Genomic DNA, 16,304 nt, shown 5'->3' with positions numbered 1-16,304 from the left:
CAGTTTTTATATAATTTTAAATGAAGAGAATAGCACGTTTATTTTACTAGCTTCAGTTTGGAACATTATCAATTGGCTGTTTGTTTTGGAAAAGAATACATCAAAATTTCTGGAAAAAGCCAGCTCTCTATTAACGTGCGTAACAGTAATAGCAGAAGTTGTGGTATTCACCACCATCGTCATAATGGTTAACATTTACACAGTGCTGAGAACATGCTAGGCACTGCTCTAGGCAGCACACACACTCATTTAATCCTCAACAGAATCTCTTGTTGAAATTTTATCATTATTTTGAAAAATGAGAAAACTGAAGCACAGAGAGATTAAATAACTTACTAATAAGAAACAGAGCGAAGATTTGAACCCAACATTCATGTTCCCAATCTCTACATAATATAGGTTATCAGTACAAAAGGACCTAGAAAAGCACTTGGCACATGGTAGGGATTCAATAAATAGTTGTTGCATAAACAGTACAATAATATGGAATAATTCTGGCAAATTATCTGCATAACTCCTCAGGTAATCCAGAAGTAATATTTGGAAAATTCAAAACTTGCAAATGGGAAAGCTATCTTTGTTTAATTCAAACAGCCACTACCACCCTAACCCCACTAATCCCCAAGTCTATCCCAACTCCCAACAATTTATTGTTTTTATAATTGTATCACTAAAACATAACAAAAATCTGTATTTCCTAATTTAAGGAGGAATTCCCACTTATTTGAAATCTTATTATTTACCTTAAAGCCAAAGTAATTGTAAGAGAAATCTCGGTCATAGATAATGGCAGAATTCAGGCGCTGATGGAGGTGAGAAAGAACCCATAATTAAGATAATTAGACTTATTTTTACAAAATCTGGCATCTTTCAGCCCTGACTCCAGAACTAAAATTGATATAGGATATAAAAGAGATAACACTAAGTATTATTATTGTAGAATAGAAATCCATATCTAACGTTAAGAAAAAATACATATATATAAATTGACTATCCTAATTAGGTTTAAAAACATGTATATTAAAAGACTAGAAAAGAATATGTAAATATAAGTTACACATAAGTAAACTATAAATTTCCCTATTATGTTTATAGCACATCTCCAATTAAAGAGAGAAAGAACATGAGCATAAAACGGACTATATTATCATCCTTAAACATGTTTTTAGACTACTTGTTAATCCAAAAGTATTGGTACCACATATTTACTAATAGATATTTTTATTTTAAATATTAGCCGATTTTAAACTGCACATAACAATATAATGATAAACAACGATAGAAGGTAGGATTACATTAATTCTAAGCCTCTTCAAAACCCATGGTCCTTTAAGAGGTTTTAAACAAACTGCTGTTGTTGACAGTAAGATTTTATAGCAGAACTGGCCGTTGTTATACAGTTTTTGTAGGCTATAAAGCCATTCAGAGGAAGACAAAAGCAATTAGGTACGAATAATCATTTTGGATAGAGAAAAATGGAGCCAGTTTTTCAAAATACTAAGTGTTTCTGCATAATGATCCACATCCAAGGACTAGAAAACTCTATATGAAACTCTTCCCTTTGTCTTAAATTTTTAAGGGCATCTTTGTTGCCAAAGGCAAGTAGGGGCCTAGTATGGAAAATAAAGAACTGAAGGTCCTGATTATCAATATTTGTTTTTTAGATACAGGTTTTTGCTACTATTGCTTTATTTTTGTTTTTAACCTGTCTTCAAGATTATACATATGAACAACACACAAACTTGGTTTTCTTAGTCTCTCGAACATCAGATATATATTTAGAGACGTGGTCAACTAATCCTTCTATTACCTAAAGTGAAAACTGGTTTCTAATCTGTCTAGATATCATAGTAAACAAATCCTGTGTGCAACAGGCCTAGCTAGACCTACACATCTTTTCCCTTCTGTCTTCTGGCATCTAGTTAAGAAAGGGATTGGAACATAGGTAGATAATTTTTAAGCTGCTGAGCAAGATCTTTTAAAATTTTACCTGAGCAACCTTTTTGGGAGTCAGTTTCGCAAAATTTTGAAGGCATACACTCTGGCTCAGCAATTCCACTTAAGGGATTTATCTTATCGATATACTTATTTATGACCAAATCACCTACTATACAAGGATACTGACTACATTGAAAAATGGAAATCAAATATTCATCACTAGGGGCCGGCCTGGTGGCACAGCAGTTAAATTCGCACGTTCCGCTTCAGTGGCCCGGGGTTTCCTGGTTTGGATCCCAGGTGCAGACACAGCGCCACTTGGCAAGCTATACTGTGGTAGGTGTCCCATATATAAAAAAAAAGTGGAGGAAGATGGGCCCGGATGTCAGCTCAGGACCGGTCTTCCTCAGCAAAAAGAGGAGGATTGGCAGCAGACGTTAGCTCAGGGCTAATATTCCTCAAAAAAAAAAAAAAAAATTCATCACTGGAGCAATTCTTACATATATGTACAATGACAATTATCTATAAAACGGGAGGCTATGCAGCTGTTAGAATAGGGCAAATTCATAAATGCATGTACAGAACCATCTCTAAGATATACTTGTAAGTGGAAATAGTATCAGTGACAATATAATGCATAGCATGCTACCACTCTAAGGAAAAATACACACACACACACGTGTACTATAGACTAGCTCTGGAAAAATACATTTTAAAATGATAAAACGTTGTTTCTAGAAGAAAACTAAGATTCAGAGAAGGAGAAAGAATTACTTTTTACCTATATCTTGGTACTGTTTAAGCTTTTTTAAACGTGTCTGCTGCTTTTAAAAAAAGATCTACAAAAAAATTTCACCAGAAAAGCATTATACATACATCTTTGTTAGCCAAAACAATATCTAGTGTTGGCTTGGCCACCATGGGAGAGTGCTTGCCATTATGTGGATTTATGTAGTTGTAGAGATCTTCCATCACATCTAAAAAAAATACAACAGAAAATAAAAATGTCAAAATCACTTAACAGCTAATTCAGTCTTCAGGTAATAGTTTAAAACAGTGGTTCTCAACCCTTTTTTTCATCCCAACCCACCTCAGTGGCGAGCATAGAAGGTGCTCGATAAGCATATACATGTTGAAGAAATACATAATAATGCCTCACTTAAGGAAACAATCTTCCAGAATTAGAGTTAGTGTAGGCTCTTGTAGTTTGAAAAAGATTCCTAGGTGATTCTGATACCCAAACCCACTGAAAATTATGGCCTGAAAGTAAAGTAGAAATTACAATCTCAATTTTCTTCTATCCTAACAGAACACGGAAACTCAACTTAAAGCTCAGAATCTATCATCCCAAACATTTCACTTCTATAAATGCACATTTAGTAAGCCCTCTCACTGTGCTCTTCTTCAAGACGTCACAGCAGTATTTGGCCCTCTATATTTACAGATAATACTTACACACATAACATACACACGCACACACAAAATGCTGGCATTTTGATTGGAATTGACTTGAATCTATAGATCAATTTTGGGAGAACCGAGATCTTTACAATAAATCTACTGAAGAAGGCAATGTAATATTTGAGGCCCGACATAATAGATCTGGAATTGAGAGCCAAAGGATTTCTAATCTCAGGCTACCAGCTGACTTCTTATATACCACATTTTATATAACAAACAAATTATTTAACCTTCCTCCGCCAAGATTCTCTGAGCTGTACAACGGCAGTGATGAAATGAAATGTTTGCTAACGGCAACAAAAGATTAACTGTTACACTTTGTTTAAGCCAGAACTTGTCAATAAATATTACTCATTTTTCCAACTGCACCACCACCACCAACTGCCTAAAGATAGGCTTCAAAAAAAACAGAGAGGCTGGCCTTGTGGCCTATTAGTTAAGTTCAGCACACTCCGCTTCAGCAGCCTGGGTTGACAGGTTTGGATTCCAGGCATGGACCTACACCACTCATCAGCCATGCTGTGGCAGCAACCCACATATAAAGTAGAGGAAGATTGGCACAGATGTTAGCTCAGGGCCAGTCTTCCTCAAGGGGGAAAAAAAAAGAGGAAGATTAGCAACAGATATTAGCACAGGGCTAACCTTCCTCAAGCAAAAAAAGAGAGGAAGGTTGGCAACAAATGTTAGCTCAGAGCTAATCTTCTTCAGGAAAAAAAGAAAAGAAAAGAAAAAGAGAACAAAAAGGTGAAAAAAAGGATCCACTGACCCTTCCATACAGCAGGTCAGCAGCCAGGAGAAATAGGAAGTTCTAGTCCCCCCTCTGCCATTAACTTGCACATTTTGCTTTTTTTAAACAAGATGTAACTTTTCTTTTGACATCCAAGGTTTCATTCTAGTACCTTATAAATTTTCTGAGAATACTAAATTCTTTCTAACTTCTTCCTCTAGACTCACCACTGAACACTTTCTTTGTTTCTTTGTGCAAATTAGAGACAGCAATCCTTGCTGCCAGGATAGCATAGTCAGGGTGCTTAGTAGTCAAGGTCGCAGCTGTTTCAGCAGCCAAAGTATCTAGTTCCACGGTAGTGACCCCACTGTATAAGCCTTGGATTACTTTCATGGTGATCTGAGCCTATAAAAACCAAACCAAGAATTACTTGAGCTTTCCCAAGAACCAACAGGTTCCTTAAGAGAGCAATGAAGAAAACAATCAAATTTATATCAAAATAAAACAGACAACTTCCTTTCCAGAAAAATTATCTTTCAGAATGGAGGGCTGTGGAAAACTTAGTAAGAAGAACTCATAAACCAACTGAGCTGCCAGAAAATGCATACAATATTTACAATAAAGGGCGTCACGAAATAAATAAATCAATAAATTTTAATACCTAAGTATAGCTTTTATAAAGATTAGCAGTCTCACAGGGAAACAGCTAAAAACAGACCAATGATTATATACGTATTTCCCCACCTTTCCTTCAAATTCTCCGTATGTGGTCAGGGTTTGAGCTACATACTTACTCATTTTTCCCCAATTCCACCTAAGAACAAGTACAGGAAAACAAATGAATCAAACTTTAATCACTCCAATTAAAGGAGATAAAGCCATAAATTAGAGTTGGAGCTGAGTCATCAAATAATTTAATGACTGCTCTTTCTTTGGCACTTCACCAATTAAATTGTCTCAACTTTCATAATCTTTTCTGATATTTCACAATCACCTTGTGAGATGGGTATTATTACTATCACCGCTTTACATGAGGAACTGGAGGCTCAGGTTACTGGGACTTGCCCAAGGTTACTGTCTAAGTCTTCTGGCTCCACATCCCATTCAACTTCACTGCATTTCACTGTTTTCAAGACCATATTCTAAGAGGTTCCCCTTTTTAAAACACACAATGTACAGGTTATTATCATACATTTTTAAGAAGAACAAATTCTAAGTTGTATATATGTGCATGTGTGTAATTACTAGTTTATAATCTATTCCAATTACTTTATACCTAAGCCCAAGTTGCTCCTGATCACTTTCTTCTCAGATCCAGCAGATAAGTTATGTTCAGTAAAAGAGTAGAGAAGTCTTCTAAATAGTTTCTGGAGCTACATGGCAAGTAATCAGAACGCGGGATAAAATAACATCTGTGTGCTAACTGTGCCAGATCTAATAGCATGCAGACTTTTCCAACTGAATCTAGCCTAGAAAGCTTGAGTGCTACAGCACCCTCGCACTTTGAAATGTAGTAATGCATGAGGCAATAGAACAGCTAGGAGTCGAGAGACCCAGGTTCTTCCTCCTACACTCCTTCTACCTTGTACAAGTCACTCCCCTTCTCCCTTTGGATCTTTCTTATCTATAAAACAAGAAGATGAAATAGGATGATCTCTCGGGTTTGTTCCAACTCTAACATTCTACGGTTCTAATATTGTCTAGAATTCCTAAAGGTAAAAGAATTTATAATAAGCATATTTTAACGTTGTATAAAATTATTTTCTTTTGACCATTTTGGTCAATTCAATATTTCTCAAGCATCTAATTACATAAATGCCAAGCATTGTGGATATCACGAGGAGAAGATACAGCCCACCCTCAATTCTAGGGAAGGATAGAGACGTACAATTAATTTCTATATTATGTGGTTAATGCTATGAGGCTAGCATAAGTGCTACAGCAGTACAGATAAAATACCCAAAAGAGGCCAGGGCATCATGGGTGGGTTTGGAAACAAAGATTCTTAGAAACTCCATTTTAGGAAGATCATTTTGGAAGCCATGTGGAAGACGCATTTGAAGAGGGCAAGATTAGAGGAAGACCAGGAAGGAGGCTTTAGAGACCACTAGAGACAGCAGTCTACATAAGGGACGGTGCGGGTCTAGAGCAGAGGAGTTACAGAAGAGGAGAAAAGCAGACAACTTGTGTATGAATAGTTTGTTCTCCTTAATGTAAATGTTGTTCATGAAATCTATTTTATATTACTTATAGGAATTCTTTCTACATAGACAACAAGAAAGCAAATTTCAAACCAGTTTCTACCCAAATGACAACAATTCCAAATTTACTATAGGCTTTTCCACTTATGAATAAAACAATTTACTCAAGGAAGACTCTAATAAGAAATGTTAATATCAAGTTTTCCTCTTTGCTCACTTTTATAGTTCTCTGAAAAGTCAGAAGTCACAGCACAGAACCAAAATTTAGAAAAAAAGTTTTAAGCAATGAATTCACATTTTATATCCAAAGCCATAAGCAGAATACCAAACCAAAATTTATATAAAGTGAGTGAAGGGACAGAGATAAAACACAAGTAAAAAGAATCACATGAAGCAAGGAACCCAAGACACAAACCATATTTACTTACAGGATCAACAAAGTCCATATTGAGTCCATAACAAAGCTTCTGGATTCGAGACGTAATTTTGTCAAACATAACCCGCTCTTGGCGGCCATCTGAAACATCAAACCATACAATTCATGTGAGCACTTACTAAGACAGCAACGTCAAAGAATCAAATGTAATCGACATGTGAACTTTTTAAATTGACCAACGTGAAATGCTATTTGACAGATAAAAGATTCAGACTCTCAAAACATTCATCAAGAGATTATTTTTGTATCTTCAAAAAGCAGGGATTCTATACTGAAAGTTTTCCCTTTCCTTACATTGTAAATCAGATGGACTCTTGCAATAACATCCCAAATGATCTCTTCCCTACCTTGTCCCACACGGCAGCCAGAATTATTCTTTTTTTTTTTTTTTGAGGAAGATTAGCCCTGAGCTAACATCTGCTGCCAATCCTCCTCTTTTTGCTGAGAAAGACTGGCCCTGAGTTAACATCCGTGCCCATCTTCCTCTACTTTATATATGGAATGCCTATGACCTCATGGCTTGACAAGCGGTGCCATGTACAAACCCAGGATCTGAACCGGCAAACCCCAGGCCGCTGAAGCGGAATGTGTGAACTTAACCACTGCGCCACCAGGTGGGCCCCAGAATTCTTCTTTAAAACTTAAGTCAAAATCATGTCATTACTCACCTGAAAACTTCCAATAGTGGTTTATCTTCTCCTTCAGAATCAAAGTCAAAATCATTACAATAGTCCGTAGAATCCTACACAACCTGACTTGTGTGCCTCCTTCCCTCCCAACTTTAACTCCTAGTCTCCCCAATTCCTCACTTACTCTACCCTGGCATCCTTGCTATCTTCACCTCTTTGTCTTTGCTCAATGTTATCTTCTCAATGAGGCTTTCCCTCATCGCCCTATTTTAAATTGCAATGCCCCAAAGACAGCCTTGTTCTTCTCATCTCCGTCCTCCTCCTATCCTTTATTTTTCTCCATAGCACTTATCATCATCTGACATACTATATATTTTATTTATGTATTTGTTTATTGTGTTACTCTCCCCACTCATTCACTAGAATATAACTTCCAAAAAGAAAAAGATTTTTGCATGTTTTATTTACCAATGTATTCCCAGTGCCCAGACCAAGGACCAAGGTCTGGCACATAGCAGGTACTCAAATATTTATTGAATGCTAAATGACTTAGAAACCAGTCTTTATTCTAATCCTTCATGATAAATTTGGCTTACAAACTTCTCCCAGGGTAATTAATGATTTTGAATTTACTTCACATCATGTAAAAAAGTACTTCTATTTGTAATTTAACACAATCTCCCACAGGCAATCTCTTAGTTTTAAATATTTCGGGGATATGAAAGCAAATACATGTAGACCTTTTCTAGTTAGTCCTTTTATGATTTTGCACTTAGTTCATATTCCTCTTTGTCCTTCCTAAGAAAAAGTCCTACTGTTCTTAGTTTAACTTCAAATAGTAGCTCATTGAACCTTTATTTATTTACTCTTACCAGGAATAGTAGACATATCCAACCACTAAACAGTTTTAACCTTAGGTAAGCTACATAACATAATTAATCATCACAGGTTTTCATTTGTAGAACAGGAAAAATTATTGTATGTCTTCCACTTACCTCCTCAGTTTATTGTGACAATAAAATGAGACAAGGTAAAAAGTGCTCTTGGTACAGAACTTTGGTATAGTTACAACTATTATAGCTCATTAAAAATAAAGCTGCTCTTATTGGGAAAACACTGATCACAGTATCTGATACACAACAGTCATTCAATAAATGTTAGTGTCCCATACTGACTCATTTAGTTTGTCTCCTCAGTCCCTTGTAACTAAAAGGCAACATGTTAAATATGTTTTTACATTTGGCCTTCTCATTCACATGTGTATTCTCAAACTTAGCTCAGTGGCTGGCCCAAGGTAAGTTCTCAAATGTTTGATGAACAATAAGACACCACTACTAACCCATCATCAATAGAAGTTCATTTTTCTTCTACATTGATACTTTAGCACTAAGATAGTCCTCTTTTTGATCACTGTCGTGATCTCCTTTTCTAACCAGATTCACATACGCAGTGTTTAACCCTGGAATAGAGTAAATTAACTGGCCCACACTAGGACTGAGCCCTCAACACTCTACCACCTGGCTAACTAGGCAGACAGGTAACCACAAAGCAACTGAGCATTCTGCAGCTGCCAAATTAATCAAGAAACTGACAAAACTACAATAGCAATTGTCTTAACTCACACTGGAAAGGGGAGGCACACTAAAGATCTAAAGGGCCAGCGATACACGGTTCTCTAGCCTATCATTCCACTTGGTCAATTTTTTCAACCCAGATGCTGATTTTATCACATCACTAATCCATGCTTCTCATGCCTGCATTATTATCCTCTTCTCTCAAGCAAGGCCTTCCTTAATTTAGCCCAACATCACCTCTTCTACTATTCCCTATGAAATAGTGTAAGTCCCAATAGGGCCTCTCAGTCCCACATCCACATCCTTGGTCATACCTTACTCTGACTAACGGTCCCTCTTCCACCTTTCCAAACCTCTAACTCCTACTCACTCTCCAATTCTCATATCCATGAAACGTGCCCCAACCACTGTAACTCACACTGACCTCTTCCTCCTCTGAAATCCTCTAGAACACTAATTGTCTGATTTCCTCTTGGTTACAAGCTTTCTTTAATTCTTCTCACTTCAGGAAGACTTTGCTAATACTGTAAGACCAAGGATGTGCCTTGTCTACAAGGCACGAACTTTCTAGTCCTTCTACCTGGAATGTTCAGCCCACAGATCTTCACACAGTTGGTTCTTAGTATTACTCAGGGCTCAGCTCAAATGTCAGCTCCCCCCTGAGCTGAATTCCCAATCCAAGATTATATTCTCATTCATCTTTTATCACATTACCCTGTTTTACTATCACCATCTCACTAATCACTATCTAAAATTAACTGATTTTTATATATTTACTTGCTTCTTGCATACATTTAACACTCTCACCCACACCAGAATGTAAATTGCATGCGAACACAGATTTAGCTTGCTTTGTTCGCTGCTGAATCCCCAGCACTTAAAACAGGTCCTGGCACAAAGAGGTGCTGAATAAATACTTTCCGAATAATTGAATGAATGGGCTCCTATAGCCTGTACTTTACCTAACACAGTATTTATCATATTTTATCACATCAACAGTTTTGTCTGTCTTCCTAAATTGATTGTAAGATCTTTGAAAGCAGGAACCATGTCTGCCTACTCAGTGCCCAGCACAGTATCCACAGAGATTTGTAAAATAATACAATGGGCTGTAAAGGGAATTAGAAAGGAAGGGAGGAAGGAAAGGAGGAAAGGAGGGAGAGTATAGAGAAAGAATGTGAAATATAAGAGAGATTATCAGAGTGCAAATGGATGCTTTGGAAGGTATTATTTTGAAAAGTTTTGTTTCAGTTTTATGTATATACATACATATAAGTGTGTGCACTCAGTCATGATGTGAAATGTAATTTTTACTGTGGGTTACAATCCAAAATTTTGGAAACACTATAGTAAATTCCAAAGCACACTTTACAACTCAGTCAGCTACACTGCACTTATTCCAATGGTTGTCAACTTTTATTTTTTTATTTTTGAGGAAGATTAGCCCTGAGCTAACTGTTGCCAATCCTCCTCTTTTTGCTGAGGAAGACTGGCCCTGAGCTAACATTCATGCCCATCTTCCTCTACCTTATATGTGGGGACACCTACCACAGCATGACTTGCCAAGTGGTGCCATGTCCTCACCCGGGATCCAGGCCAGCAAACCCTGGGCTGCCGAAGCGGAACGCGGGCACCTAACCGCTGCGCTAACGGGCCGGCCCCAGAACTTTTATTTTTTTAATCTTAATCTCCTTGAGCAATATGATTCTCTCCCATGAAGAAAAATAGCTCAAGATAGCAGATGAGAAAAACTCATTCACATTCCCTTCCGTTTTCTAACAATTTTCGTATGGATTATTCCTACATCCCTAACAATCCTAAAGTCTTTGAAGATGGAGCTGCGTTCTCCATTATTTCCCTCATGGTGCTTAGCAAGATATTAGCACATTCAGAAGTACTTGAAGGCTGACTGCCAGTTGCCCTCCTAAACAATTACATTAAAATTAACAAAAACTATGGGAGTTAGTCTGCTACTACACTGGCACAACAAAAATAAGAGAATGGGGGAAAAATCCTAAGCACATTAAAAATCAAAAATAAAATAAAATAAACAAATCTAAGTACAATTTTGTACATTAACACACCTTGCTGAATGCTGCACTGGCAGACTCTAGCAGCGAACCATCTGGATGAAATTATGTTCTCCGAAGGAACGAGAAACAAAACAAGCCCTGCCTTTTGCCGCCTGTTGTAGGTGGTACTTTTTAAACTACACTATTTGAAAGTGGACCCAAAAGGTTAAAAATTCAATGCAGAGGTGTCACCCACTCCAGTAATCTACATCCACAAGTTTTCAATTCATCTCTGTTACAGATTTATCATAAGAAGATCCTCATTCTTCCATAACTTTTTCTAAAGGTCTAAAAACCTGGATGCTCATCTCTCTCTCACAGGAATGGACCAATAAAAGTGCACTATGTATTTTGGTCTTTGGTCTCATCAGCTAAAATGAGGGACTAGGGAAATTCAGAGAATGATGTTCTCAAGACACTAAAAACAGGAAGAAGGGCCACCACTCTCCACCTCTCCATCTCTTAGCTGTAGTTAAATCACTTGGACACATACCCACAGCACTTAGCATATATTTTAAAATAATTACTCTCATTCACTCTTTGAGCATCTACTCATGGCAGGTCCTACGCCAAGTGTGGCCATAAAGTCCCCATCTTTGAAACACTCACAGCCTAGTGGACAAAACAAACATCCAGTCAGTCAGCCAACCAGTATTTACTCAGTGCCTAGAATCTGAAATAACTTTATTGCTTTAACAGAGGCAAGTAGATTCGACTCAGAACTTGTTCATACCTGTCTCACATGGTTCTCTGTTCAAAGTATGTTTTGCTCTTGTTTTTCCAATCTGATTAAACCTCTTCCCAAGGCGGGGACTGTCTCCTCTGATAATTTCACAGAGCCAAGCCAAGGGCTGGCACAAAGGAGGCACTGAGCAAGTCTAATGAGGAATAACCGCTGAGGAAGAACACAAGTCCCTTGCTCTTCCTGGTTCCCATCCTGTCAGATGCCTTGGCCACCCTACCCTGATCCAGTATCTCTTCCCACCGCAGGGAAGGACTCTCTCCCAAACTGACTCAGTCTCTGTCCCAAACTCCTCTGGGACTACCCCTGGGGCAAGTGGCAACATATCTCCTCCAAAGGCCAAACTCCAGGGAGATGTCTGAGGCTGAGATCTGGCGTTTGTCACCCCACATTCCTACTCTCACTCCACGAAAGAGATCAGGAAGCCGATAGGTGCCGGTGTGGGGTACAGAGTCCCTTCTTTCCTAGTTCTCCCCAGTGCCTAGGAAAGGTCATCAACCCCACGGTTTTCAAGCAAACGTTTCAAATAAAGCTCCGGTGTGAACTATGAGTTCGAACCCTGGCCTCCCCATCAACTAAAACAGGAAGAAGGGCCACCAATGTCCGCCTCTCCATCTCTTAGCTGTAGTTAAATCACTTGGACACATACCCACGGCACTCGGCATATGTTTTTAAATAATTACTCTCATTCATTCTTACAGCATCTATTCACGGCAGGTGACTCTGCGTCGGTCCCCGAAGCTCTCTGCGCTTCTGCTGCTGCATCTGTGAAGAGGAGCTAACGATCCCTGGCTCGGGGACTCGCGGGGAGGCACGCACACTAACTCCTTCAGAAAGGGAGGTGTCATCCTTTTGAAATGCGGCGGGACCACAACGCTGGGAGGGCACCGACTGAGGGCCCGAGAGGGCACGGGGGCCGACGGACGGAAGCCGCAGGCCGAGCCGGCTGACAGGGCGGGAAGCGGCGGCGGGCAGGGCGGGAAGCGGCGGCGGGCGGGCGCGGCCAGGCGCTCCGGCGGCGGCAGCCCCGTCCCCTTTCCCCGGTGCGAGCACCCCGCCGCCCCCTCCCCGGCCTCTCACCTCGTTTGATCACATGCATCGCAGCTAGTGGCTGAGGCGCTGAGGAACCCAAGACGCGGCTGCAGCTCGGAGGCGCTGGCGGGATCGAGAAGGTGGCCGAGTGCGAAGGGTCGGGCTCCAGACGATGCTCAGGAGCAGGGACCGGAGTGGAGGCCAGAGAGCACTTCCCTCCACAGAGCCGAGGCGCGACAATCTGAATCCCCTTCCCGCTCCCGCCACCCGCGACGCAAAAGCGGCGCGACGGAGTTCGAATGACGTTACTCGATGCGGCCAGCGCCCCCGCCGGCGGGCGGAACTATCGTAGCAGAAAGTCGGCCTCGCCCAGTGGCCGCCATGTTGAGTATGGGCAGGGCCCCCGAGCCTGCGCCTCTCCTGCGGCCACGCTACATGTGGGCACGCCCGGCGGGAACGCGCTCTCCCGCCGCCATGTTGGATATGGGCAAGGCCGAAGCAGAGGCCCCGGGGCCGGATGGAGCGAGCAGAGCCCGCCATGCCTGGCCCCGCCCCTCTCGTCCCCGCGCCGCCGCCGAGGTCAATACAGTTCAAGTATTTTTGAAATACTAACAACAAAAACCCGACCATTGAAGATACTTTTTCTTGTCTTGACGACTGTTGCATTACGATAACCCAAGACTGCCGTCCCATGTGGGCTGTGGCCTCGGATCTACAGCCAGAGGCAGCCAGGAGCCCAGGGCTCTTAGGTCAGCCAGAAGTCAGGCACTCAGTCGGCTTGGAAGAGAGCCTTGCTAATAAGGCACTGGCTTTGGATTTTATCCTGAGAGAAATGGGAGCCCTAGGAGAGTTTTGAGCAGGGAAGGACCATGACCCAAGCTTTAAGAATTCTCCAGTGGATGGTGATAGAGACAAGGTTAAGCAATAAGAGTGGCGATAGAATGAGTTTAGGTTTGGTGACTGAATGTAGGGAGTTAAGAACAGATGAGAGACATAATATACAAGGCCGATGTAGAAGCTTCTGATTTGGGCTACAGAAACTGATTTTTATGAAATCTCACATTGCATCTCCTCCTAAAACCTTTCATTGGTTCCTCACTGACCTTCAGATGCATCCCACGCTTCCTGTGAGGTAATTCTAAAAGTCCTAGGTGATAGGTGAAGCTATAGGATAGATAGGGTCAGGATGGCCTAGAGATAGGGCTGACAAATTTAGCAAGTAAAAATAACGTGTCCCAAATATTGCATGGGACATAATTATACTAAAAGTTACTGTTTATCTGAAATTAAATTTAACCGGGCATCCTGCATTTCATCTTGTTACCCTACCCAGAGAGCTTTTGGGTGTGTGTATTAGAACTTCATTTTTCCTTGTCAGAGGAGAAATAGTCTCTTCTTCACCCTGTCTGCTATGCTAAAGAGAGCACAGAGAACACAATGAGAGTCAAAGCCAGCAGAGGTTAAAATCTCCTACATGCTTTATTGGACTTCAAAGAGTCTTATGAAATAACACAGAAAAACCCATGTGAGGGTGTCCAGGGGGTACAAGGCAGTCTGTAGCCTAGCACCCTCCTAAGACCAGCCCCAGGTGTCCCCACCCCAGGCCCAAAAAAGGATCCCAGAGTAAAGTCATGGCAGGGAGTGGGGGCAGAGGGAAAATACCTTGACAGCCATAGCAAAAACAGGTAAGGGAGAGAGTTGTCTAGAGGGTGGGAAGGGTGGGGGGAAGTGGTCACACAGCCACCTTCACCTACACTATCTTCCTTAGCCACCCTCTTCCCTAAACTGGCTGTGGCCTTTGAGCCTCTGGCCCAGGCTATGCAGTGACATGAAAATGGGGTCTGACAAGGTCAGGGAAGTATGTGGTGCAGGCACTTGGGAATTCAGGAGATTTCTTTTTTCAATTTTAAACTGTCTTTTGGTTCAAATGTGACAACATCCTGCCCAATAGCTTCAGGGCCCCATTAGAGCCCTGCATCGTGGCTGAGGTTCCCATGGCCAGGGGAGCTGATTGTCCTGAGCCCCAGGAGTACTGATGTTTGGGAGCATTTGGGCAGCACCTCTTACAGACAAAAACCCTCCTGCAGTGTGGGGGAGCAGGGATAAAAGAGATGCAGGTGCGGGTGAGAGAAGAGAGAAAAGGTGACTGCCTTGTAGCCCACAACTCTAGCATCTACTCATCCTCCAACTAAGAGAGAAGTCTCTTCCAATCTGTCCCCCAGCCTGGCCTCTCTTTAAAACTCTCTAATAGCTTGTTCTCTGGGAATTGGTTTCATTCCCCCACGGACCCCTGGAGGCCTGAGTGAGCTCCAGGCTGAGGTTCCCTCTGGCCCACCACACTCTCAAAGAATAAACCTCAAATATTATGCCCTAGGCCCCAGTCTGGGGCAAACAAAACCATTGGAGGTGGGGTGGAACATATCTGAGGCACAGGAGTCAGAAGTTATTCTTAACATCTGCCCTAGCTACTAGGGGAAGTTGGAGAGTGGTGGGAGAGAGGAGCCTGAAAGCAGGAGACAGACAGAAACAAGAAACCAAACCTCAAAACTGGGACAGCAGAGACGGAAGCTGGACCCCAACGTGGAGCTGGGAGCTGAGGGGACAGCAACTAAGACATGCACTGAAGTGGAGAGGGAGTGACAGCAGCAGCCCATGGTTGGGAGGGAGGCAGGGCAGGCAGGCCATGGTGGTCAGTTAATAAATAATGTTGAAGGACCCAAGGATGAGGGGGGCAGGTATGTACAGTGCCCAGGCCCCTGGGCCAGCCCTTCCCATGCCCCACTCTTGGGGCCAGATATCTTGGAAGGGAGAGAAAGGGAGGCAGAAGACCAGGGAAGGACAAGCTGTCCTGCCACTGCCACCCTCATCCTGCCTATTTCTTAAGAGGCTTCTTAAAGATTTTGAGGGGAAACTTCTTCCGGCCTGGGCTGGAGTCTGTCTCCTCGCCAATGGAGCCATTATCCTCCTCAGCCACAGCCTTCTTGCCAGCCAGGTGGGGAATGCGTGTATTTCGGCTGGCCTGCAGGGCTCGGCTGTCCCCAGCTGGAGATGGTGTGTCTGGGTCTGGGGAACTGGAGCTGTGAGAACGGGAAGAATCCAAAAGTGGAGAACCACCAGGTGGGGCTGAGGGGCTCAGCTCCATCAGGCTGTGGGCCTTCTCCAGCCCGTGGTTCAGCGCCAGTAGTGCCTTCTTGGCCAGGGCAGGGCTGTCAGGCAGTTTCTCCACCAGAGACCCTGGGTGGACCCCCTCAATCAGCCGGTGGCTGCCGTTGGAAGTCATGGCATTGAGAGCTTCATCTGCAGCCCGGACCATCTGAGGAGGCTTGGGGACCATACGCTGGCGGTCACTCATGTGGAGGGAGGACTCCGAATCGGAATGGGTCAAATCCCTGCAAGACAGGGCAAAGAAGAAGAAAGGGACACAAACAGGATAGGGGGACAGGGGGAAGTTGAAGAGGAGAAAGGGACAACATGAGAAGACAAGGACAGGGC

The 16,304-nt window shown here is 42.0% G+C and overlaps 2 protein-coding genes across 18 annotated transcripts in view; both read right to left on the bottom strand.

Moving 5' to 3' along the window:
• The window catches only part of RRM1 (ribonucleotide reductase catalytic subunit M1), a 34,618-nt gene extending 21,317 nt beyond the window's left edge, over window positions 1-13,301 (bottom strand). The window contains exons 1-5 of the mRNA XM_070626099.1: window positions 12,861-13,301; window positions 6,756-6,844; window positions 4,354-4,531; window positions 2,815-2,915; window positions 744-803 (exon numbers count right to left, since the gene is read on the bottom strand). Coding sequence (XP_070482200.1) covers window positions 744-803; window positions 2,815-2,915; window positions 4,354-4,531; window positions 6,756-6,844; window positions 12,861-12,879 — 447 coding nt within the window. The 5' untranslated portion in view covers window positions 12,880-13,301. The remainder of the gene's footprint in view (window positions 1-743; window positions 804-2,814; window positions 2,916-4,353; window positions 4,532-6,755; window positions 6,845-12,860) is intronic.
• Window positions 13,302-14,272: 971 nt separating this feature from the next.
• Window positions 14,273-16,304, bottom strand: part of STIM1 (stromal interaction molecule 1) — a 172,991-nt gene continuing 170,959 nt past the window's right edge. For all 17 annotated transcript variants that reach the window (XM_008531558.2, XM_008531557.2, XM_008531554.2 and 14 more), the window contains one exon: window positions 14,273-16,201. In XM_008531558.2, coding sequence (XP_008529780.2) covers window positions 15,685-16,201 — 517 coding nt within the window. In that variant the 3' untranslated portion in view covers window positions 14,273-15,684. The remainder of the gene's footprint in view (window positions 16,202-16,304) is intronic.

Source organism: Equus przewalskii, chromosome 6 (assembly GCF_037783145.1).
Source record: "Equus przewalskii isolate Varuska chromosome 6, EquPr2, whole genome shotgun sequence".
NCBI lineage: Eukaryota > Metazoa > Chordata > Mammalia > Perissodactyla > Equidae > Equus > Equus przewalskii.
The sequence above is the reverse complement of the archived record's forward strand: the minus strand, read 5'-3'. Positions and strand labels throughout refer to the sequence as shown.